Source organism: Somniosus microcephalus, chromosome 14 (assembly GCF_052327205.1).
Source record: "Somniosus microcephalus isolate GS21.2 chromosome 14, FLI_Smic_1.0, whole genome shotgun sequence".
NCBI lineage: Eukaryota > Metazoa > Chordata > Chondrichthyes > Squaliformes > Somniosidae > Somniosus > Somniosus microcephalus.
Genome location: NC_141000.1, coordinates 79,475,935 through 79,499,649, shown reverse-complemented (window position 1 = coordinate 79,499,649; position 23,715 = coordinate 79,475,935). Strand labels below are relative to the sequence as shown.

The following is a 23,715-nucleotide window of genomic DNA, read 5'->3' as shown; positions in this document are numbered from 1 at the left end:
TTATGATGGAGGGAAGGTCATTGATGAAACAGCTGAAGATGGTTGGGCCTAGGACACTGCCCTGAGGAACTCCTGCAGTGATGTCATGTGATTGAGATGAATGACCTCCAACAACCACAGCCAACTTCCGCTACGCAATCCGCCAGTGCCCTTGTTAGTGCCACACAGTCAGCTGGGCCAAACTGCCCCAGCCCACACCAAGATGCTGCAGGCTCTAGCCAGGGCACTGGTATCAATACTACTCCTGATCTGCCTACTCTTTGCCCTTCGCTTCCTCCTCTTCTACTTCATGGTGCCCCAGTGCTAGTCTCCTCAGTATGGCGATGTTATGCAGCACACTACCACAAATCCAGAAACACAGGCAGGGCTCCTTCTGAACGGTCCCAGCAGTGGAAGCATTGCTTGAGCATGCTGATTGTCTGCTAAATTATATTTCTGGTGCCAGCATGGCTCTCGCTGTAGGCCAGCTCTGCTGCTGTGCCCGGGTTCCTGACAGTAATCATACCCATGCCCTGAGGGGATATCCCTAGTCATCCAGTAGCCAATTTGTAACCGGGAAGCCTGGTTGGAATAAAGGCATCACATAGGACTGGCGCAGGATGAATGAATCATGACTGCTGCCGTGAAACCCGGCACAGATCTACATGGTGCGCTGCTTCTGGGAGTGGTAGCCCTTTCTATTAAGAAAGATGCCAGGATGGTAATAGGGAGTACGCAAGCCAATGTGCGTGCAGTCTCTGGCACCTTGAACCCTAGGGAAGCCTGCAATGCTTTGTTCTGACCATGAGGAATGTGAAGTATGTGTTCCCCCTGGAGTAGAGTTTGGGTCACCTCCCTGATATAGTACTGTAACAGCACAGCAAACTGGAAGATGTAGCTGACGTCACCTGCTGCAGCCTGGAAGGACCCCGTGGTGTAAAGGTTAAGGGTCACGGTGAGCTCGACAGCCACAGGCAGTGCTGTCTAAGTCCGGACTTGGAGTTCCAGTTGTGGCTGCGGCAGGTGACATAGCTCGGTGACACGCAGGTGCCCGACACATTGCTCCTCAGCGAGGGTGAGCTATGAGAAATGCTGCTTGAACACCCGCTGTGGGTATGGCCTCCTGCACAGTGCCCTGTTCCTCCCCTTCTCCTAGCTGCTCCTGCTCTCTCCTGTCTTCTTCGCTGCGCCACCTCCTCCAGCCCCAAAGGCAAACCTACCAGGCCACCCATGACTTGAATAAGCATTTTCCAAAGCAAACAAAAGCAATCCAGCGGCAGCACAACATTGCTCCCAGAGTCAGAATCACTTGTGGAATGGGGAAAAGAGCCAAAAAAGGGCCCAGAAATTAAATAGCAGCTTAAAAGGTCAAACCAACAACAACTTGTATTTATATAGCGCCTTTAACATAGTAAAACATCTCAGGGCGCTTCACAGAAGCGTTATCAAACAAAATTTGACACCGAGTCACATAAGGAGATATTAGTGCAGAAAAGAGCTAGGTTTTAAGGAGCTTCTTAAAAGGAGGAAAGCAAGGTAGAGAGGCAGAGAAGTTTAGGGAGGGAATTCCAGAGCTTAAGGCCTAGGCAGCTGAAGGCACGGCCGCCAATGGTAAAGCAATTAAAATCAGGGATGCACAAGAGGCCAGAAGTGGAGGAGCGCAGATATCTCGAAGGGTTGCAGGCCTAGAGAAGGTTACAGAGATAGTGAGAGGAGAGGCCATGGAGGGATTTGAAAACAAGGATGAGAATTTTAAAATTGAGGCAACTAACTTGTATGGAGCGGATGAATGAATAGCACTGCTGTGGGGTCCTTGCTAACTATTAGAACCATGTTTTGCTGGGCGAGTTTATCACTTGACAATTCAGGCACGGAGACAGACCTATTTCCCAAAAGGGTTCTACAACAAGCGTAGGAGCCTTATTTTATTATAATGAGGTGTTTTAATACTTCCAGTACAGGCCCTGGGTACCTACTGAGCAGTCTGGTCCAATATGGCGGGCAGTGCACTACTGACGCGGGAAGGATGATGCATTGGATCCTTAGGCGCCAGTTTTACACTTGTAAAATGGGTGCAACCCTAGGCCTATATGTCTTTGAGACTCTGTGACATGTAAGCCTCAAGCTCACAATCACAAATATCATATGATGACAATTCTGCTCAGGATTTTGCTGTCAAACAGCTAAGAATCACAGTGAGCTGCACCAATGGTCTGCCACCATATTTGATATTAAAAACCTTGGCTGCTCACTAAGCTGAACAATGTAAAAAATTCAGTTTTGTAAACAGGAATTTCTGCTTTGATAGTTCCGCTCCTTTATTGTTGACTGCAGGATCATTTACAGCACATCAAATCTGGGATTTGATACCATCGGATATACATCCCCAGTTCCGAGAATCCTGCTGCGTAAATATCCCAGAAACGTTGGATTTAGCTGGTCTCCCATTGCTCATAACCGGGTTCAATCCCCATCATAAACAAGGCACAATTTATCCAGTTGGCTGGTCGATGACAAACACAATTGTTTGTTTCTATAAAGCAGAAGACGCTTAGCACACCAGGGGAGTTAAAGCAAGAAAGCAATTAAGTATAAGGGGAAGGTTTGATTTAAGATGATAAATGATCTAATATAGAAGACGCACAGTACATAATTTAATCAGGGTTACAGCACTGACATTGTATTGCATCTCCGTGTCGAAGTTCTATCTCTGGTTGCTGCTGGTGCAGCTGTTGAGTCATCTGCAGAGACAACCGCAACAGCAACAATACAAGGTCGACTTCCAGTTACTGAATTATCCCTTGATGCTTCAGCTGCTTTGTGTATTGTAATCTTCATTCCCCACTTTGATTTTCACATGGATCTGATGTTAAACTTACTGATTTTATGAAGGAGACTGCTGCCTACTGGCTTGTTAATAAGTTAATGGAATCTTGGTGACTCCTTAATTTTCTTTTGCATAATATATTTTTAATCTACGTAAAATATAAAGCAATTGGACTTGTGTCAGAAAGATTGAATCAGAACAAGATTACATTTCATAACTATGAGTAAGCATATAGTGGAAACATAATTTGTAAAGAAATATAATACATGATCCCTTGTGAGCTTATAAATATCTGGTATCCTTTTTGCCCCACAGTGTAAATGCTGTATATGTTGGAACTAAATCAGCCCAAACTTGTTAAAATTGGGTGTGTAATATATTCACTGATGAGAGAGTAGGATGAGAATGTGAGCTCATTTATATAACAAAAAAAAGTAACGCAGTAGAATCTGAATTTAATCAAAGTACAGGCCCTGTTTGCTATATGCTGCAGGTAATTTAAATTTTAAAATGGACATTGGATTCATGAGTAAATTAGAATTAAATTAACACTTGTTTTGTTTGTTAAACCTGTCAAACACCAAACTGGCTGGAACCCACCTCAACTTTTGGCATGAGATACATACAAGGAGGTGGGAATAGCTTCGGCACTCACGCATTCCAAAACATGACAGTCATTACTTTGACTGCTCCTGCCTTTCTGTGGGAAACTTACTCTCACATACACTGCTTTCTCTGAGGGCAGAGTACACATATATGCCTGTATTTGTACTTCAGACTTTGCCTATTGAAGGTAAGTTGGAGAAAACCATTGTGAGGGAGGGCTAGAGCAGTCAGCTAGTGGTGTCTTTACCCCCATTGGTTGGTTCATGAAACAACCCCACGAAATAAATAGGGTGGATTCATAAACTGCTCACTAATCAGGAAAAGGATAATGTCATTCCTATATTTAAAATGTATGCTCGCCGGGCTCCAAATGCCATGAAATTTTCAACATTATAAATAAGCAGAGAGGGTAGCTAGTTTTCTTCTACCATTAGAAACTTAAAAGACTATTGAGTAGACAACCACCTCCTCAAGGTGATTTTATCACCAACTCCAAACTGCAGGTAAACAGGTAAAGAAAAAAAGACAGACTTGCATTTATATAGCGCCTTTCACGACCACCGTACGTCTCAAAGCGCTTTACAGCCAATTAAGTATTTTGAAGTGAAGTCACTGTTGTAATGTGGGAAACGCAGCAGCCAATTTGCGCACAGCAAGCTCCCACAAACAGCAATGTGATAATGACCAGGTAATCTGTTTTTGTTATGTTGGTTGAGGGGTAAGTATTGACCAGGGCACCGGGGTAACTCCCCTGCTCTTCTTCGAAATAGTGCCATGGGATCTTTTACATTCACCTGAGAGAGCAGACGGGGCCTCAGTTTAACGTCTCATCCAAAAGACGGTACCTCTGACAGTGTAGCACTCCCTCAGCACTGCACTGGAGTGTCAGCCTAGCTTTATGTGCTCAAGTCCCTGGAGTGGGACTTGAACACATAATTAAGATTCGATGCCAAATTAAGATAAGCCCAATTTATTTTAGCACTAATAGCCCCGTTATTATGCATATTTGGCATTGGTACAACACAATCTTTTGCATCACGACAGTGCTAAATGTGCCGCTTGGTCACCCAAAATGGCAAACTAAGGGCGACCCATTAGCAGCCATTTATATTTGCCACCAGCGGCACGCCGAAATCAGAGATAACCAACTGGCGTTTTGATGCTTCCTACAGCAATGGCGCCACTTTCAAATTAAGTCATTGCTTGGCTCAGTTGCCATATAATTTATGCTGACGCTTCAGTGCAGTACCAAGGTGGAGTGTTGCATGGTCAGATGTTAAATTGAAACTCCGTTGACCTGTTCAGGAGGGTTATTTAAAGAAGAGCAAGGATTTCTCCCAATGTCCTGGCCAACATTTATCCCTCAACAAACACCACCAAAAGAAAAATCAGATTAACTGGTCATTCATCTCAATGCTGAAGAATTGTTAGATGTTTCTTAGAGAGACACGATAAGCTGCTATATAAATGCAAACAATTATTTCCTTCAGTTTGACATTCATGCACCATATCCCTGTATTTATTTGCCTCCCTTATCCCGGTAGCAGAATCATAGACCACCCCCCCCACCCCCAAATGTATGCCGTTTGCTAAATGTAAAAGTACTGTTTGTTAACTTTATAGGATTGTCTCTGAAGGTAGTTTTGTCTTTTGAAACACCCCTGTAAAAAGTAAAGGCTGCATAAATGCTCGAAATATAAATGTATTTGCCCTACCAAGATGCTGAAACAATAACCTGTTAACTGTTAGTTACTGGAGATCTTGAGATTATGTGCCTGAATATTTTGAGCACGAAATAGTGTAATACAAAGTAAATCACTCATGGAAATCATTATGGTAAATTAACACTCTATGATTGAAACTATCAACAATACAATGGTGCATCTAACCACAGAGTTTTAACAGTTTGATTACTTGTATGTGACAGGACTTGATAAAACTCAAATCAGTGAGGTCGTCATTAATACCAATTGCAGTCTTAAAAAACTTCTCTAATCCTCATGGTGTGCAGAAATATTCTGATTATTAAGCTCTGGAATGCCCAGGTTGAAGCAGAACAACGAGTGCTGATTGTAGCTCACATGGGTTTGTGGACTACATTTTGATCTCCCCACGCCTTACTATAAAGCAATATAAATATTGTTTCCAAGTTCTTTTGACATAAGTCTGCGTTTTCTAATCAGCATTACTACTGGTATTAAAATAACACCAATCAGAGGATCTGAGCCATAGTTCCTTCATGTTAATCCAAGTCAGATAACTAGCTACATTCTCTTACTTTAGGCTCCACCTCTAGTCCTTCATCTTTGTCTCACTATCTCCTTTAATCTCAAACAGATCTCCCAAATCTCCTCCATTGTAAAGCTGTCTCCAAGGAGGTCAGTATCCTTATTCATGCCAAACACTTCTTTTCCCTCTGGAACTCTTTCAAAACCAAGCCAGTCCAAGATTTGGAATATTGTTCTTGTGGCTGGAGAGGGCATTGGAACAGGAGTCGGCCATTCAGCCCCTTGAGCTGTTCCGCCATTGAATTAGATCATGGCTGATCTGCACCTCAACTCCATTTACCCGCCTTTGCTCCAAATCCCTTGATAAAGTTCTTCTTCCTGATTTCACTTAAAATTAGAGCTAGGCTATTTACAAGGTTGTGCCCCCTTGTTTTGGATTCCTCCACCAGAGGAAGTTGTTTCTCTGTATCCCTATCATTTTAAACACCTCGAAGAGATCATACCTCAACCATCTAAACTCAAGGGAATACAAACCAAGTTAATGCAACCAGTCCTCATAATTTAAACCGTTAAACCCTGGTATCATTCTGGTGAATCTGCACTGTACCCACTCCAAACCTCTTTTCTGAGGTTCGGTGCCCAAAACTGAGCGCAGTGTGCCAGATGGGGTCTGACCACGGCTCTGTACAACTGAAGCATCATTTCCCACTTGTGTATTCCAACCCCCTTGAGATAACGACCAACAATCCATTAGTCTTTTTGAACCTTGCCAATAATAAAGGATAATTTACCATGTTAACATCTTTCTCGTTTTCCTGGACAGGATAAATACCATCTGATAAATAATGCTCTCCAAGCCTTTCCCTTCCACTTTCCTCCCTCTCTCTCTCTCTCTCTCTCCCCCTTTAATTTTATCAATATGCTACAGTGGTCAATGCTTCTATGAATTTTCCTATTAGCCTAAACTACAAATACAGTGAGTGCCCTTTGTATTTTTCCTCTGCCCAGCTTCCTCACCAAGTTGAAATCAAGACTCACTGCACTGTTTCCTACGCTAAATCAATCATTCCCAGGACCTGAAAACATTTGGCCTCATTTCCCTCAGTCTTCCCATCCTCCTACACTTTCAAACTCAAACATGGTGTCACTCGATCACTGCTTCTTGATTTCCTTGATTTTCCTCTCCTCTTTACGTTTTTGGGACCCTGAACTGTGGGCCTTGATCCACTCACTTAACTTTCCCCAATTTAAAATGCTTCCTCATGCATGTTCTGATTTTTAACCCCACTTATACCGTGTCTCATCTTTTACTTCCAGATATGTTCCGTTTTCTGTTACAAATCCACAGAAGTAAAATTTAAGGTAGTATATAGCGAGGCCTCTGGAGCTCTGAATTTCACCTGTGTTCACTGCTGGGCAGAATCAAATTCTGCCAAGTGAGAGCAGACAAAGCTTTATGTCAACAACCATAAACAATAAAGCATGAGCTTTGACTGAAAGAATATTGTATTGTGATTGTGTTACTTCTCAATGCAACAATAGGAGATAAGGCCGGCCTTCTAAGAACTGACAACAAAGCCCTTGTACATACATCAAAGCCTTGCGTGTCTAGCTGTGTTACTGTTGTGTTTGCAGACAACACAAGATGATCTTTGTTCCTGACTGGTAGCACATTTACCTACACTTAGTGATTATTTATTTGCTTTCAAAGGAATATGGAATCTGGATAGGACAAGTCAGTAGCATGCTGCACAAACAGTGACTCCTTCACACAAAGAACAAGCCCTAACTACATAATGTACAGGAAAAGCAATGACTGTTTCATATACAAAGAACAAGCCCTGATAGTATAATGTACAAGAAAAGCAGTGACTAGGAAAGACAGAACAAGCAAACCATTGAATAGTCAAGACACACAAGACTGTGACAACATACCATAGAATAAAAGCAAAACAGTGATTGGTCCATATGCAAAGAACAAGGCAAGCGGCAAAGATAATTTGACAACTTATTATTCTCATTACCCTCTTTCTCACCAAAGTAAGTTCAGTGTCAGTACAAAGCCTATATCAGTTCATTGTGAAATACTGTAGCTCTGACTGGTGGTAGAGAAAATCTAAATCTTGCTCTTGGATTCTCTATAGTTTAAAGCAATGCAGAGTGGTAGACTTGATGAGGTTAACCTACTCCATTTTACAGGTCACCTTCTACGACACTGAAAAAAATGTGGCTGGACTGCCAGTCCTCCATAAGATTATGGCTGGACTCCCACCACATAAGAACATAAGAAATAAGAGCAGAAGTAGGCCATACGGCCCCTCGAGCCTGCTCCGCCATTCAGTAAGATCATGGCTGATCATCCACCTCAACTCCACTTTCCCGCCGATCTCCATATCCCTTGACTCCCCTAGAGTCCAAAAATCTATCTCAGCCTTGAATATACTCAAAAGACTCAGCATTCACAGCCCTCTGGGGCAGAGAATGCCAAAGATTCACAACCCTGAGTGAAGAAATTCCTCCTCAGCTCAGTCTTAAATGGCCTACCCCTTATCCTGAGACTATGCCCCCTAGTTCTAGACACCCCAGCCAGGGGAAACAACCTCTCAGTATCTACCCTGCCAATCCCCCTCAGAATCTTGTATGTTTCAATGAGATCACCTCTCATTCTTCTAAACTCCAGAGTGTATAGGTTCATTCTACACAATCTCTCATCATAGGACAGCTCTCTCATCCCAGGAATCAATCTAGTGAACCTTCGTTGCACCGCCTCCAAGGCAAGTATATCCTTCCTTAGATATGGAGATCAAAATTGTGCACAGTACTCCAGGTGTGGTATCACCAAGGCCCTGTACAATTGTAGCAAGACTTCCTTATTCTTATATACTCCAACCCCCTTGCAATAAAGGCCAACATGCCATTTGCCTTCCTTATTGCTTGCTGTACCTGCATGCTAGCTTTGTGTTTCTTGCACGAGGACACCCAAATCTATCTGAGCACCAACATTTGAAAGTTTTTCACCATTTAAAAAATATTCTGTTTTTCTATTCTTCCTACCAAAGTGAATAACCTCACATTTCCCTACATTATACTCCATCTGTCACCTTACTGCCCACTCACTTAGTCTATCTATATCCCTTTGCAGACTCTGTGTTCTCCTCACAGCTTACTGTCCCACCTAGCTTTGTATCATCAGCAAACTTGGATACATTACACTCGGTCCCTTCATCTAGGTCATTAATATAGATTACAAATAGCGGAGTACCCAACACTGATCCTTGCGACACCCCACTAGTTACAGCCTGCCAACCTGAAAAAGATCTGTTTATCCCTACTCTCGTTTTCTGTCCGTTAACCAATCCTCTATCCATGCTACTATATTACCCCCAACCCCATGAGCCCTCATCTTGTGTAATAACCTTTTATGTGGCACCTTATCAAATGCCTTTTGGAAATCCAAATATACTACAGCCATTGGTTCCCCTTTATTTACCCTGCTAGTTACATCCTCAAAAAACGCTAATAAATTTGTCAAACACGATTTCCCTTTCATAAAACCATGTTGACTCCGCCTAATCATGTTATGATTTTCTAAGTGACTTGATACCACTTCCTTAACAATGGATTCCAGCATTTTCCCCGACAACTGATGTTAGGCTAACTAGCTTGTAGTTCCGTTTTTTCTCTCCCTCCTTTCTTGAATAGCGGTGTTACATTTGTGACCTTCCAATCTGCTGGGACCATTCCAGAATCTAGGGAATTTTGGAAGATCAAAACCAATGCATCCACTATCTCTTCAGCCACCTCTTTTAGAACCCTAGGACGTAGGCCGTCAGGTCATTGGGATTTGTCGGTTTTTAGTCCCATTAGTTTCTCTAGTACTTTTTCTCTACTTATATTAATTACGTTAAGTTCCTCACCCTCATTAGACCCTTGATTCCCCACCATTTTTGGTATGCTTTTTGTGTCTTCTACTGTGAAGACAGATACAAAGGGCTAGATTTTCGGGGAGCCGTCAGGCAGGGTTTCAGGCGTGTGGGGGGGGGGGGGGGGGATCCCGAATTTGGGGGTCCCGACACCATCCTGCCCCATGTAAGTTTCAGGGGCGGCAGGTACCCACCCCGCACTGGGACCCGCCGAAACCAGGCGGGAAGGGATTAGTGCCAATTAACTGCCTGTTAACAGGTAGTTAACAGGCAGTTTTTAGCCTAATCCCTATTTTGAGGGGTTTCGTGTGGGTTTCCCAACGGCTCCAAACCACGCCAGGTTGGAGTGGCGGGCTGTCGGGTTGAAGGAGTTGGAGGGGTCGCGATGTCGGTGTTCAGGTGAGTGATGGGTGCATGAGTGTAAAGGTAAGTGTGTTTGGTGTGTCTAAAGTGTGTAAAGAACTTTAACTTACCTGTACTTACCTTAACAGCCTTTCTTCCTGTAGCCGTCGGGAGCCCATCACTCAGCCGGAACTTAAAGCTGAACGGCTGCGATCTGTCAAAAGTGACAGCCTTCAGCTTTGAGTGCCGGTGACAGTTCTAACCGAGTCTGTGTAGAATGACTCATGTCAGAAATCAGACTGTCAGTGTTCCACAGCTTCAAACAGCTGTGAAACGCTGATATTTCATCTGTCAAGAACTCTTGCAGTCTGTGACGTCACCTGTCGCCGAGTGGCCCTTAATTGGCCTGCTGAGCCCACTGGGCGGGCTCAACAAGGTCAATCAAGGGAAAATCACGCGGATTGGCCGGACATCGAAGTAGGCGGGTCAAAAACCCAAAAGGGGAAGTCCCGCCTTTTTCGACAGGTTCGGCAAAATCTACCCCAAAATACTTGTTTAACATTTCTGCCATTTACTTAATCCCCATAATAATTTCTCCTGTCTCAGCCTCTAAGGGACTAATGTTTACTTTTGCTACTCTTTTCCTTTTTACATACTTGTAGAAACTCTTACAATCTCCACCCATACTGATTCTACTTCCTGATCTTCCGAGCCGAGATCCTTTCTCGCTACTGTCCTTATGTAATCCTTTATCAGGGCTACCCCCCCTCCTTTTCCATTCTGCCTGTCTTTTCAAAACGTCAAGTACCCTGGAACATTTAGTTCCCAACCTTGGACACCTTGCACCCATGTCTCTGTAATGGCCATTAGATCAAACCCATTTATCTCCATTTGTGCCACTAGTTCATCTGTCTTGTTACGAATGCTTCATGCATTCGGATAAAGAGCCTTTAATTTAATTTTTTTTAACCATTATTCCCTGCTTTGACCTTATTCTCTGTTGCACGGATACCATTAAACTCTCTGTCCCTTCCTGTCACACTCTGCTTATTTTTACCCAAATCGCTATACTGCTCTATTGCCTTTACCTTTCGCTTCAGATTTCTAAGGGGTCGATTTTCCTGGAGCTGTCAGGCGGGGTTTCAGGCGTGGGGGGGAAAATCCCGAATTCAGGGGTCCCGACACCATCCCGCCCAAAACCCCGCAAGTTTCAGAGACGGCGGGTACCCGCCCCGCACTGGGACCCGCCGACCCCAGGCGGGAAGGGATTAGTGCCAATTAACTGCCTGTTAACAGGTAGTTAACAGGCAGTTTTTAGCCTAATCCCTATTTTGAGGGGTGTCGTGTGGGATTCCCGACGGCTCCAAACCACGCCAGGTTAGAGCAGGCTGGCCGTCGGGTTGAAGGAGTTGGAGGGGGTCGCAATGTCGGTGTTCAGCTGAGTGATGGGTGCATGAGTGCAAAGGTAAGTGAGTTTGGTGTGTCTAAAGTGTGTAAAAAAACTTTTACTTACTTGTACTTACCTTAACAGCCTTTCTTCCTGTAGGCGTCGGGAGCGCATCACTCAGCCGGCACTTAAAGCTGAATGGCTGCGATCTGTGAAAAGTGACAGCCTTCAGCTTTGAGTGCTGCTGAGAGTTCTAACCGAGTCTGTGCAGAAGGACTCATGTTAGAACTCAGACTGTCAGTGTTTGGCAGCTTCAAACAGCTGTGAAACACTGATATTTCATCTGTCAAGAACTCTTGACAGATGAAATTGCAGTCTGTGACGTCACCTGTTGCCGGGTGGCTCTTAATTGGCCTGCTGAGCCCACTGGGCGGGCTCAACAAGGTCAATCAAGGGAAAATCGCACAGATTGGCCGGACGTCGATGTAGGCGGGTCTAAAACCCAAAAGTTGTAGTCCCGCCTTCTTCCCGACAGCTTCAGGAAAATCGACCCCTAAATTTCCCCTCACCTGACCCCCCCTTTTTTTTTTTTTACTTTATAGCCCTATCTACAGCCCTAGTTATTCAATTCGCCAGGATACTGGTCCCAGCCCAGTTTAAGGGGAGCTGTTCCTTCAGGAGAGGCTCCCTCTTTCCACAGTACTGGTGCCAGAGCCCCATGAATTGAAACCCCATTTTCCCACATCACTCTTTGAGCCACGCATTTAACTCTCTGATCTGCTTGACCCTATGCCAATTTGTGCGTAGCTCAGGTAGTAATCCTTGATTATTATCCTTGTGGTTCTGCTCATTAATTTAGATCCTAGCTCCTCAAACTCCCTCAGCAGAACCTCATTCTTAGTTCTACCTATGTCGTTGGTTCCTACATGGACCACGACAACTAGATCCTCCCCCTCCCACTCCAGGTTCTTCACCAGCCACGAGGAGATATCCTTAACCCCGGCACCGAGGAGGCAACACAGCCTTCGGGACTCTCGCGGCTGCAGAGAACAGTATCTATTCCTATCATAGCTAGTAATTAAGCCAGACCTCCATATTTATGCCGGGAGTTCAATATTCAGTATCAAACAAGAAGTCCACTGACCATTTCTCTTGCTTGTGGCTCACTCTCTAAGGGGGATCTCAGAGTAACTCTGTCCCTTGTATTTGAAACACTATCGGCAGCAGAGAACAACTTTCTAAATGTTTTTCTGCTCCCAACAACCACGAGAATCAAAATTATGGGACATCTGTTTTTCCTATAGTTGCTGCAGGCTGCTGCTGCATGCTGTTATGCCGCCTACAGGTGTATTTTCTTCCACCCACTCCCATTAGAAAACAAGCAGCACAACTCAAACTTTGGCTTCTTTATACTCATGCTGACCTTTTTTTTTCAAGCTAAGATTAGCAAACAGCCCCAAAAGAATATGGTGCAAAAAACACAGTGACTAACCCATATACATGGGACCAGCATATGGTGGAGCATTCAGAATAGGTAACAGCATATGGTACAAGAGAAACAACAATTGGTCATACACACAGAACAAGCATCATCACACACCATCCTGATTTGAAAATATATCGTCGTTCCTTCATCGTCGCTGGGTCAAAAATCCTGGAATTCCCTCCCTAACAGCATTGTGGGAGTACCTTCACCACACGGACTGCAGCAGTTCAAGAAGGCAGCTCACCACCACCTTCTCAAGGGCAATTAGTGATGGGTAATAAATGCTGGCCTTGCCAACGACGCCCACATCCCGTGAATGAAAAAAAAGTATGTGATATAATATGCAACAGTACTAGGATGTTTATAAAATGGTGACCTGGTTCCCACACACAAGGCAAGTCAGCAGCAATACTATGCAAAACCAGTGACTATGCCTTACAAACAGGACAAACCATTAACAGCACAAGCAAAAAATGTGACTGGTTTCCTTATAAGATTAATTGACAGCAGCCTGTACAAGCTAAGCAATGATGGGCAGCCCTACAGGACATTTGGCAGCAGCAGGGTAGACGATGACTAACAGAAGGCAGCCGCAAAAAATCTACAATAAATAAAGTGTCATTTTGATCTGGGAATCTGACAGCTATTCTTATCTAGGCAGGGCTGAAATAATTTTTACTTAGAATTTACATATACCTGTCAAAAAAATCACTTCTTTTCTGTCAGTGCAGGCCATGCAAAATACAATTATTAAGTTGGCGCTGCTAAGGACAATATGGCAACTGATAAACTCTGAAAGGAGCCACAACATATGAAAGAGAAAGGACTATCTTTAATCTGGTCTTAAAAGAAAAAAGAATGAAGGACTTGCATTTATATAGCGCTTTTCACAACCACCGGACATCTCAAAGCACTTTACAGCCAATGAAAGTACTTTTGGAGTGTAGTCACTGTTGTAATGTGGGAAACGCAGCAGCCAATTTGCGCACAGCAAGCTCCCACAAACAGAAATGTGATAATGACCAGATGATCTGTTTTTTGTTATGTTGATTGAGGGATAAATATTGGCCAGGACACTGGAGATAACTCCCCTGCTCCTCTTCAAAATAGTGCAATGGGATCTTTTACGTCCACCTGAGAAAGCAGACGGGGCTTCGGTTTAATGTTTCATCCGAAAGACGGCACCTCTGACAGTGCAGCACTCCCTCAGCACTGCACTGGAGTGTCAGCCTAGCTTTATGTGCTCAAGTCCTTGGAGTGGAACTTGAACTCACAACCTTCTGACTCAGAGGCGAGTGTGCTACCCACTGAGCTACAGCTTACCCTCACCAACAGTACCATCGCCATAGAACTATAAAGCAAATTAGGCCAAGGTCTGCAGGTTGCAGATCATTCCCTGCCAAACCCTGGCGATAGCTCCCGATACTCATGTTGAAAAGAGGATATAGTGCCAACTCTATTTATTTGCTTACATTGAGGCTCAGCGCCATAATCCAGGCTCAGTATAACTGAACCACTGAGCGAGGGTTAAAGGAGCTGCTCTAGTTATTATGCGTTCTAACAGTGGGCAGCTCTCCGCTAATTTATCAGTAGTTAGCTTTTGTAACTTTTTCAAGTGCGCACGTGCATGCATGCTACACATGCCTGCATAAATCCTTTAAAGTGCAACTGGATGGAGAGGTAACTGGCACAACCCAGAGTTCAAATCCAGTCTAGAATAATAAGATGAACGTCTCCTCACTCTGTCAGCTATAGGTTGGGGCAATATCATCCCAGCTGCTCATTGGCATGTCAACATCACATAACTACCCATAAACAGACCCAAATTGGCAATCTCACTCAAAGAAGCCACAAATATAGGTGCTCTGAGAAATTAATAAATTTGCACTGTCCAGTAGGGGATGCTTTTCTGAAACGCAACAACATGTTAAAATTCTAGCTCACTAGTGTTAATCATGCTTTAGATGGACTGCTGTTCGAAGGCTGGTTGGATAGTTTGAGTTTCTTACAAGCTTCCTTATTTGAAGAACAACAAAAGCAAAATCGATGAAACAGTAGCAGATGCCTATCTCACTATAGTTGCTGTGCAGCCAGTATAACAAGATTGTGCAGGGAAATCTAATCTTAACATCACACCCTGTTCCAGGAATAGCTGGCAATCACAGACCCATCTCACATCTTTGTGAAATGTCATTATTGCTTTACGTTTTCTTTTTTTGCATTCTAAAAATTGCCAAAGAAAATTTTATTTACATCTGAATTTTACTTTTTTCAGATCAACATATTGTGGAAATATGGGATTGCAATCAAAGTATCTAAATCGAATGCTTGTGTTTTTTGTACCTATATACATACATACATACAAACAAGAGAAGAACTTAAAGTCACTGTTTGTGAGTTGAAAGTGGGGGGGTTGGGTTCTCATCAGTCACTCATTGCCATGGACGATACATAGCTCACTCTGGGGCGCTGCACTCATCTGCTCCTAGTCTAGACCTGCTCTCCTTTTTGTTCTTGACTCTTCAGAACTAGTCTCCCAGTCTCCATTCTCCAGTGTGTCTCCCACTACCATCCTTTCAGTGCCAGTCTCCCATTCCCCTCAGGCTTCAAGGGCTCGAGTTTTATTTCTGAGGCGGGTTGCCTGGTGGGCGGGATCAGCTGCTGATGTCAGATTTTGATTTAATGAGCTTGTTGATTTCAGTGGGGTGCGCTGGCCGGTCCAATGAGTGCGATCGGGTCGGCTGGCCGCCTCTGATAACACCATCAAAGCAGCTGCTTTAAAAACTGCCATTCAGCCTAAGCCTTTCTCTTGCGGATTCTGATACTCAGTGAGCTTGATCCATCCACAATGGCTTCTTCCAAAGGCAGGGCAGCTCCTTGATTTAATGATGACTCCCTCCATGCTCTTGTGGATGCTGTCAGAGGGCGCAGGGAGATTCTCTTCCCTCCTGATGGCCAGAGGAAGCCTCCTCAGCAGACCAAGGCAGTCTGGCTGTGCATTGCTCAGGAGGTGAACGCAAGGTGCATTTATGCACGGTCATGGATCCAGTACCGAAAAAGGGTTAATGATCTTGTGCGATCAAAAGTGAGTATCCCATCACACTTACCTTCAATCTGCTTCCATTCTCTTCTCATCACCAGCACTCTGTGTTGTAAGCCTCCTCCTTCACATCCCACCTTACTCTTACTTCCCTTGCACCCTTACCTAGCCATCTCTGTCTCTGCACTGAATCACCTCAGCATCCTGCCTATGCACCCCTTAGACTCACTCTCACTGTCATGCAGTGACAACAACTAGCAACGCACAGGGAGCTACCTTCCTCTTGGCACCTTACCCCATCTTCGTCTCCCTCAAAGCTTCTATAGCAGAGATTATTCACACTCACTCCATCACTGTAGTTGAAACACCGCTTGTGTCCTTCCTTGCAGGAAAAGATAGCCCACAATAAGGGGGAGAGAGCAATGACTGGAGGAGGAACACCTACCCTAGCCACACTGACCAGTGCAGAGGAGGCTGCAAACGAGATTGTTAGAGGTGGCAAGGACCTGGAAGTGGGCGATGGAGAGACGGCCACACTAGAGGAAGCTGGTGACATAATAGAGTTTCATCCCTCTCAGAAAGCAATGGCATATGATGTACATAGAGAATCACGTTGTATCATCTGCTCAAAAGGATGCGTCTGCTACATCAATATCAGATGTCTAAATCATGCCTTTACTCTCCCACAGGACCATCGAGCACCCCCCTCCTCACGATCCAGGACAAAGAGCCGGACAACTCCTCAGAGGTTCCTGAAGCCTCTGAGGGAGCAGCATCACCAGGACTCAGTGCTCCCAGCACCAGCGCAGCAACACACACCTCGGTGGGGCCATCGCGAGTTAGAATAGTGTTGCCACCTGGTCTATTGCAGCGCACAAGCATCAGCAGATGGTGGAGACAGCGACAGCAGTGGAGAGTCCTCGGCAGAGGTCGCAGCAATCTCCTAGCTCTGCTGAGCTGCATGCAGATGCTGTGCCTCTGGGGTAATCCAGAAAAAGAGCATCTCGGGAAATACAGGAACAAGTGCAGGAGTCTCTGGAAGGGTTTGCCTCCAGGTTAGTGCGAGTGTGGATAGAATGGAGGAGTCCATCTGTAACATCAGCACTGCCGTGGCGGAGGCAAAGGCGCAAGAACGTACCTCCATGGAAAGGCTGGCTACCGCCATGGAGGAAATAAGTCACCAGCATCAGGAAAACATGGTGACTGTTAAAAATAGAATGTTATCTCTGGAGGAGCGATGGGCAGCTATTGAGCAGAGAGACCAGAGCTTTGTGGACGTCCTTGTGATGACCCGTATCTGCACTGGCAGTCCTCCTCATGGTCCCCCTGATGTGCAGCAAGGTGCTCTCCAGCCACTTGCCAGCACTGAGGTGCGGCTGACCCACGAGAGGGATGTTGTTGGCAGGACACAAGGAAATGTGGGCTCCTCTCAAAACGCTCACACGATCATGCCACTGTGGACCCTCGGTCAGAAACCCACTTTGCGGAGACAACGGAGATGGCCGTTTCAGTCCCTGCACAGCCGCAGGAAGAGCAGACTGTTGAAGAGCCCTCCCAGGCTCCCAAACCCAGAGGACGCCCGCCAAAGGCATCTAAGCAGGCGCAGCATCCTAGTCAGCAAGGTGCCTCTACATCTGCTGAAGCCACAGGGGAAGCATCACGTAGAAGCACGTGTAAGAGAAAGATTAAACACCTATAGTCACAAGGGGACTCACTTGGGTGTTTTGTCTTTTTTTCTGACTGTTGTTGGTTTATTATCCTTTTGTCATGTGTAAAAGAAAAATTATGGCAAACAGTTGATTGTGTGGCCTATGCGTTCTGGGAAATGGCAAAAGCACATTGAGGGCTCAGGGCAAATTGCTTTTCTAATGCTGATGGTGAAAGTGATAGGAAATAACAGGTTATAGCAGAGATATAACAGGGTATAGCAGAGATAATGTATAACGTTGGACAAATGTTGCCTGCAATTAAAGAGCCATATGGTAGCCACCTATGGTTGAAGAGTAAGCTTATGCTAATGTGGCATGGCAGTGTGCATACCCTGCTTGACGGGCAGCAGTGAACTGGAGGGATACTGCATTGGTCACAACAGGGCACGCAAGGCGCCCCTCGTCCTCCTCCTCTTCCCAGGAAGAGCTGCGCTGAGCCATGCGGCTGCTGCTCCTCCGATTATGAGGACCAGGATGAGAGGACATAAATTTTTCCCATCCCCTTGCTATAGATTTCATTTGAGGCAACAAGCTTGCAAGCGCACAGTGGAAGTGGCCTGAAATGATTCCATTCAGGTCACACTGCAGATGGGTGTCAACTTGAACAGTCACAAGCTCAGTAGATGTGCAAAATCTTATCCCAAACCTACAACAGCAAAGTTGTTGCATTTGATTGTCAGCCATGTTTCAGGGGTGCTTTTAAAACGCTCCACCAATGAATACAAATCATGTCCTCCAGCAACTCGTCTCCTTGAAGCTGGCCCGTTTCTGACAAGTTGGGAAACAGGAGCCAGAAGCACGAAAATGGGAACCCACTATCAAAATAGGATTAGCAAGGCAGTTAACAGGCTCTTAACTGCCTTAACTACCTGTCCCACTGGTTCCAGTCGGGTCAGTTTGGGAGCAGCTAAACAGACACTCACAAAAATTGGGGTGGCGGGGGGCAGATGGAGGCGGGTTGGATGTCTGGAGCCATTTTTTCCAATTTTCGCTACGGACCCGCCTCCTCAGAGCTATTAAAATCGAGCCCCACTTGGTCTTGTACTCCCTTCTCTTCACCCCAATTGCTTTTGCAAAGTGCGTGAAACAGTCAGCTTGCAAATTTCAAATTTCCCACATTCCAAGGAGCCATTGTGACTGATGTGGTGGTTTCCTAAAACCACAGGAAGTGAGAATTAGCTGCAGTTGGAAATTAGGGCTACTTCAGTCATTGAAAGCTGCAAAAATGCCATACTATTGTAATATTGACCTGTGTCTTATACATGGGCCATAGATAGATGTTATTCAGGTCTTTCATCTGGAAGGTGCGAGGGGAGGGTGGAAGGTTGTCACCTTATACAGCAAACAGAAGTTCACCTGCAGAGCCCTTTCTCTCTGTTATTGTCAGGGTTTCATCAAAAACACAATTTACTTGACCTATAGGGCTAGATTTTCTTCTCTGGCAATAATCCGGCTAGAACTGTGGCAGGGTGGGCTTTGCGCTTGCCTGCGGCCCCTGCCGCTGACCAGGGTAGATTATCCTGGGTCAACCAATTTAAATACTGTTGGGTGGGTTCCTGGTGGGATTTCTGGCTGAACCTGGGAATCTGCCTGGGAGTGGGGGAGAGTGACATGTTGTAACTGCAGCCTTGACAAAACTTCCATGGCCAACTCCCTCTGGGTAACTGAAGAAGGCAAACAATTTTTAAAACATTTTAACTTTTGTACACTAGTCAAGTGCAATGAATAGCCCTACTTTAAAATTTTTAATTACCCGCCTCCATAGCACCCGGAATATAATAGTTGCTTAGGCGCAATGAAAGAAATGCATCAGATGATAGATTTTCTTCGTTAACATCTGATTTGTTTACACCCACCTAAATTCTGTCACCTCCCCACGTGCCACTTCTGGGATTTTCCAATTCTGCAGGAAAATCCCACAAGTGGCACGTGGGGAGGTGACAGAATTCCCCAATTTCCCTCTCCCGTCCATAATACCATACTAAAAAGAACAGTAAAGGGGGGGGAACATCTAGGCTGTTGATCTGTTTACTGAATACCTGTAATATAACTTGGAAGTTGTTTACAATATTATAGAGCTCAAGTCATGAGGCGGATAGAATTGCTACAGCTTTAAATGAAGGCTCTGTGCCAGTGTCACACAAGCACAGGCTCTCAGATTTATCATTGTTTATTTAACTTTAACCAAGCCTCTGAAATTCTCTTTGCAATTTTCATTAAGTTTTCACTTGTAGATATAAGCATCTGTAAATTTCCAAATATCCTGCATAGCAAGTGACTGCATGTCAAATGTACGTCATTGACTGTGAAGCATTTTGGAACACCCTGGGAATGTGAAAGGTTCTATATAATAACCCTTTCTTAATATAGAACAATGCAATTGAATAATAATACAAAATCAATTATATTAAAACATGAAATCAAAAACATTTCTTCCTGTGATTTTATATGTACTTAAATATCTGAAAGCACAAAATACTGTTGCAAAGGCTTTTGTAGGTAGGTCTTCAGAATCATTCAGATTATGCAATGAATAGCCCAAAGCCAGCCTGTCTCTAGATTGGGAACACTAGGCTGATAGGGATCAAATTCATATCCATCTACTGATTAGCAGAAAATCCTGCTCACAGCCCTCCTCCCGAAGACAGATATTGGTCAGCCTCACACCCACCACAAGACCACCAGAAATGGATGTGCACTCATGCTCCATTAAAATCTGTAATCTGTAAAGAATTGAATCTCCTCTCAACAAGGTAGAAATTAATGAAATAATAATGTAAATGATAATGCATACATGCAGAGGGCCAGTCCCTCTGCACAGGAGTGCACTCAGAAGTCAGCAAACACAGCATCATGTATTCATGTCAAATGGACATTTTGCCCTTATGGATTGGCAGTTTTTATGATGGAACAGTAAATATGGCATTGTGCCTATTCAACTGGGCATGTGTGTCACCAGCTGTGCTAAAAGGGACAGTTCATACTATTTCAGTTCATAATTCCTGCTCTCAGTTCATGTTCAGCTTTGAATGATGTCCTTACCTGCTGACAGTTCTTCCATTACTGGATGTAAAGGGTTTGCATGATAAATGCTCACTAAACTTGTTTAAATCAGTTGGGAAAGCAAATAGGGTTTAGATTGTATTGCTAGGACCACAGCATACAAAATAAAAGGGGTACTATACTTGGGTTATATAAGGTTCTGTTATGAAGTATTGTGTCCAGTTTTGGTCCCTACGTGTGGTGAAGGAGAGTGCAGCTCTGGAGAAGATGCAGAGGAGGGTGATCAGAATGTTACTCACCCTTTGAACATTTAGTTAAGAAAACAGGCTCCAAGAATTAGGGTTACTTACTTTGGAGAAACACAGACTTGGAGAGGATATGATAGAGGTCTTTAAAATGGTGAAGGAATTGGTTACAGTCCAGATGGATAGGTTATTTAAAATGGAATGGAAATGTAGGACAAGACTCATGCCTATAACATCCATAGATAAAGAGTTAGGAGAGTCATTACTCTCTGGAATGAAACACTGAGACATGCAGTAAAGAGTCGTTACAGTTCTTTAACTGGGAACTTCACAATTTCTGCGCGAATAGATTTCCAGTTCTAGGGTGTATATGTTACTAGTTAATTGTGATTATGATGTGCATGGGCTACCATGGTCTCCCTGAATTGCTTTAGGGAGTTAAAGAGGAATTTCCCAGAGTTTATCCTGAATTGGTCACAGGTTCATTTTCCCTCTTTTTTTTAACCTCTTCCCGGAGATAGCATTGATGGGGCTGGATGTACATGGTTGTACCACGACTGAATGGGGCAGATTTTACATTTATTTTGTTCTTTTTTTCCCCCCATATGCTCATACCAGTTAATAATTTAATTCAGAGCTGGGAGTGCTGTGGGATATAAAAAACTCACATTGCTAAAGTAGGTCTTGCTTTTCTGAGATTGGTGTTAAGACATATGGTTGGAGCGAGGCGTACTTCTGCATCTAGTCCACGATGTGCCTGACACAGGAATGCTTAGTGTGACTGCTGGGTGCCCAAAATAGAAAAGTGTTCCATTCCCCAATAGACGTTTCTCACTGAGTGGAAATATATATATTTTTTAAATTAACATTCTGAATGAGGTGCATTTTACACTTCCAGAAATATTGGACCTTGACAGGCAACTCAATTTAATGCTTTTACACATATTAATTTGAGCTAGGAGTGCACTCTGATCAAAATTCAGAGAGTTAAATCAAAAAGCAAACATGACAAAGAAACAATATAATTTCTAACAAATTCAAATAGATCCTTATATACTGAGCTGTACATAATTCAATATATATGAACTAAATTCTGATCAAAGTATATAAATGGCCAGATGCCATTGATTGGAATTACTCTGCTATTCCCTCAATTCTAATATTGTACACGGAGTGATATTCAAATAACCTTATGCCTGTGGCGTTATCACAAGTTGTACATCAGCACTGAAATCTAAAGCCCTTGGAACAGTGATCATAATTCAATAATTTTCTGCTGCAAAGGGCATGTGGCCAATTTGGACTCAAAATTGATCAAGTCAATCCAGATTGGCCATGTAAACAAACATGGGCTTTCAGTGCTGAAACTCAACAGTAATTGATTGACCATGAACCTCACTGGGTTATACTAGAGCTAGACTGTCATTGAACAAAAAGGAAAAGGCAATGTTGGGCGAAGAGAGCGAGATCTATTTGTGGACTTCATTGTTATTTTCAGTCCCCCCAAAAATGTTAATTTATACTAAAAAAAATAATGCACAACTGTGAACTGATATTGACAAAATGCTGGGTATCTCTTTGTACTTTTAAAATACATCCACCATTTCTACCAGATAGAAACTGCATTCATGAGCTTCTCTGAATTTCTAACGTGATTTAAAGCAGAGATTTGTACAATTCAGGGCTTCGATCATGTCACAAGTACATCAAAGGATTTGTTTGGCTAACACTGAATACTTTCATTTACAATCCAAAAATCATAGTCAACCGAAAGCTACAAACCTGCAGACATGTACTTTTTCATGCAAACACACTACTGTTATTACAGTTACGAACAATTAAAAACACATCATAGAGCTAAAGAATTTTTTTTTTTAAACTCACCCAAAAACAGTACGATCAAGTGAATCGGAAGGTAGTTCATTTTTGCCGAAGGTTTGCTTTTCAATTGCTTAAACAACGCCTCTGTTTATAATCAGGTTACAGCTCGGTCTCTCTCACAAGTGCTCTTTGCTTCTAATCCTAAATCGCTGAAGATCCCGGCTTCAGCCTTGACCCTTGAGCGCCTCCATGGTGTGCGCCGTTCCTAGAGGCGGTGTAGAAAGAGAAATCGCGGGAGTTCAAAGCAGGTGGTGCTCAGCACCAGTGTCTCTGTAGTAAGTGATAGTCTGATATCCAGGTGAGGGCTAGATTTACGCCGAGGTTATAGCCAGGTGTATAGTCAGGGCTCCTCACACCCTCTCTCCACCCCTCAGCTCTTCCGTTCATTCCAACAGCCGCTTAGCTGGACTGGGAACACAAGCATTCAGGCAATAGGCTGGAGAGCAATGGTTTGAATCATGGATCCGCCCTGAAGCTGGTAGATAGGGAGGGCTCCAATTACACAGCACTAGTGGAGGAGAATGGGCTGGATCTTGACGTCAAAGGTTGGGTGGAAATGTGGGCTGCACAAACCTTGAGAAAATGAGAGAAAGGGATCGGAGATCGATCAACATAAATGTATAGTGAGGGGAGAACGGAGAGAAACAGAACAAAGAGTCATGCAGAAGCCATGAAACAAAACCGAAGGGAAAATAACAGGGAAAGGGACAGAGAACCAGATTCCGAACGGAAGTGAGGCAGAGAGACAAAGGGAATATGGGCAGAGTGTGTTGTGCAATGTGCTGTCCGCTGCTATCAAAAATCAACCGAGTGTTAGAAGGAATAAGGAAAATAAAGACTGAGAAAGCGATAAAAAGCTTTGCTGGCGCTATTCACTTGGATCTGAACTAAATGCAATTTAAATTACTGTGAATTACATTTAGTCTTTCTGTTCCAAACCTGCTAAAATAATAATAATGCGCGTGTAACCTTATTATCCTGAAAGTACAGTGGATTACAGAACTTGTATTTTCTTAATAAACCTGCTGCCTTAGTTGAGAGATGGATGAATTGGCCCCT

The 23,715-nt window shown here is 43.9% G+C and overlaps 1 protein-coding gene across 2 annotated transcripts in view; it reads right to left on the bottom strand.

Annotated features, from left to right (window-relative positions):
* The window catches only part of igsf3 (immunoglobulin superfamily, member 3), a 209,841-nt gene extending 186,488 nt beyond the window's left edge, over positions 1-23,353 (bottom strand). For both annotated transcript variants that reach the window (XM_086006761.1, XM_086006762.1), the window contains exon 1: positions 22,660-23,353. In XM_086006761.1, the coding sequence (XP_085862887.1) occupies positions 22,660-22,699 (40 nt within the window). In that variant the 5' untranslated portion in view covers positions 22,700-23,353. The remainder of the gene's footprint in view (positions 1-22,659) is intronic.
* Positions 23,354-23,715: the final 362 nt, after the last annotated feature.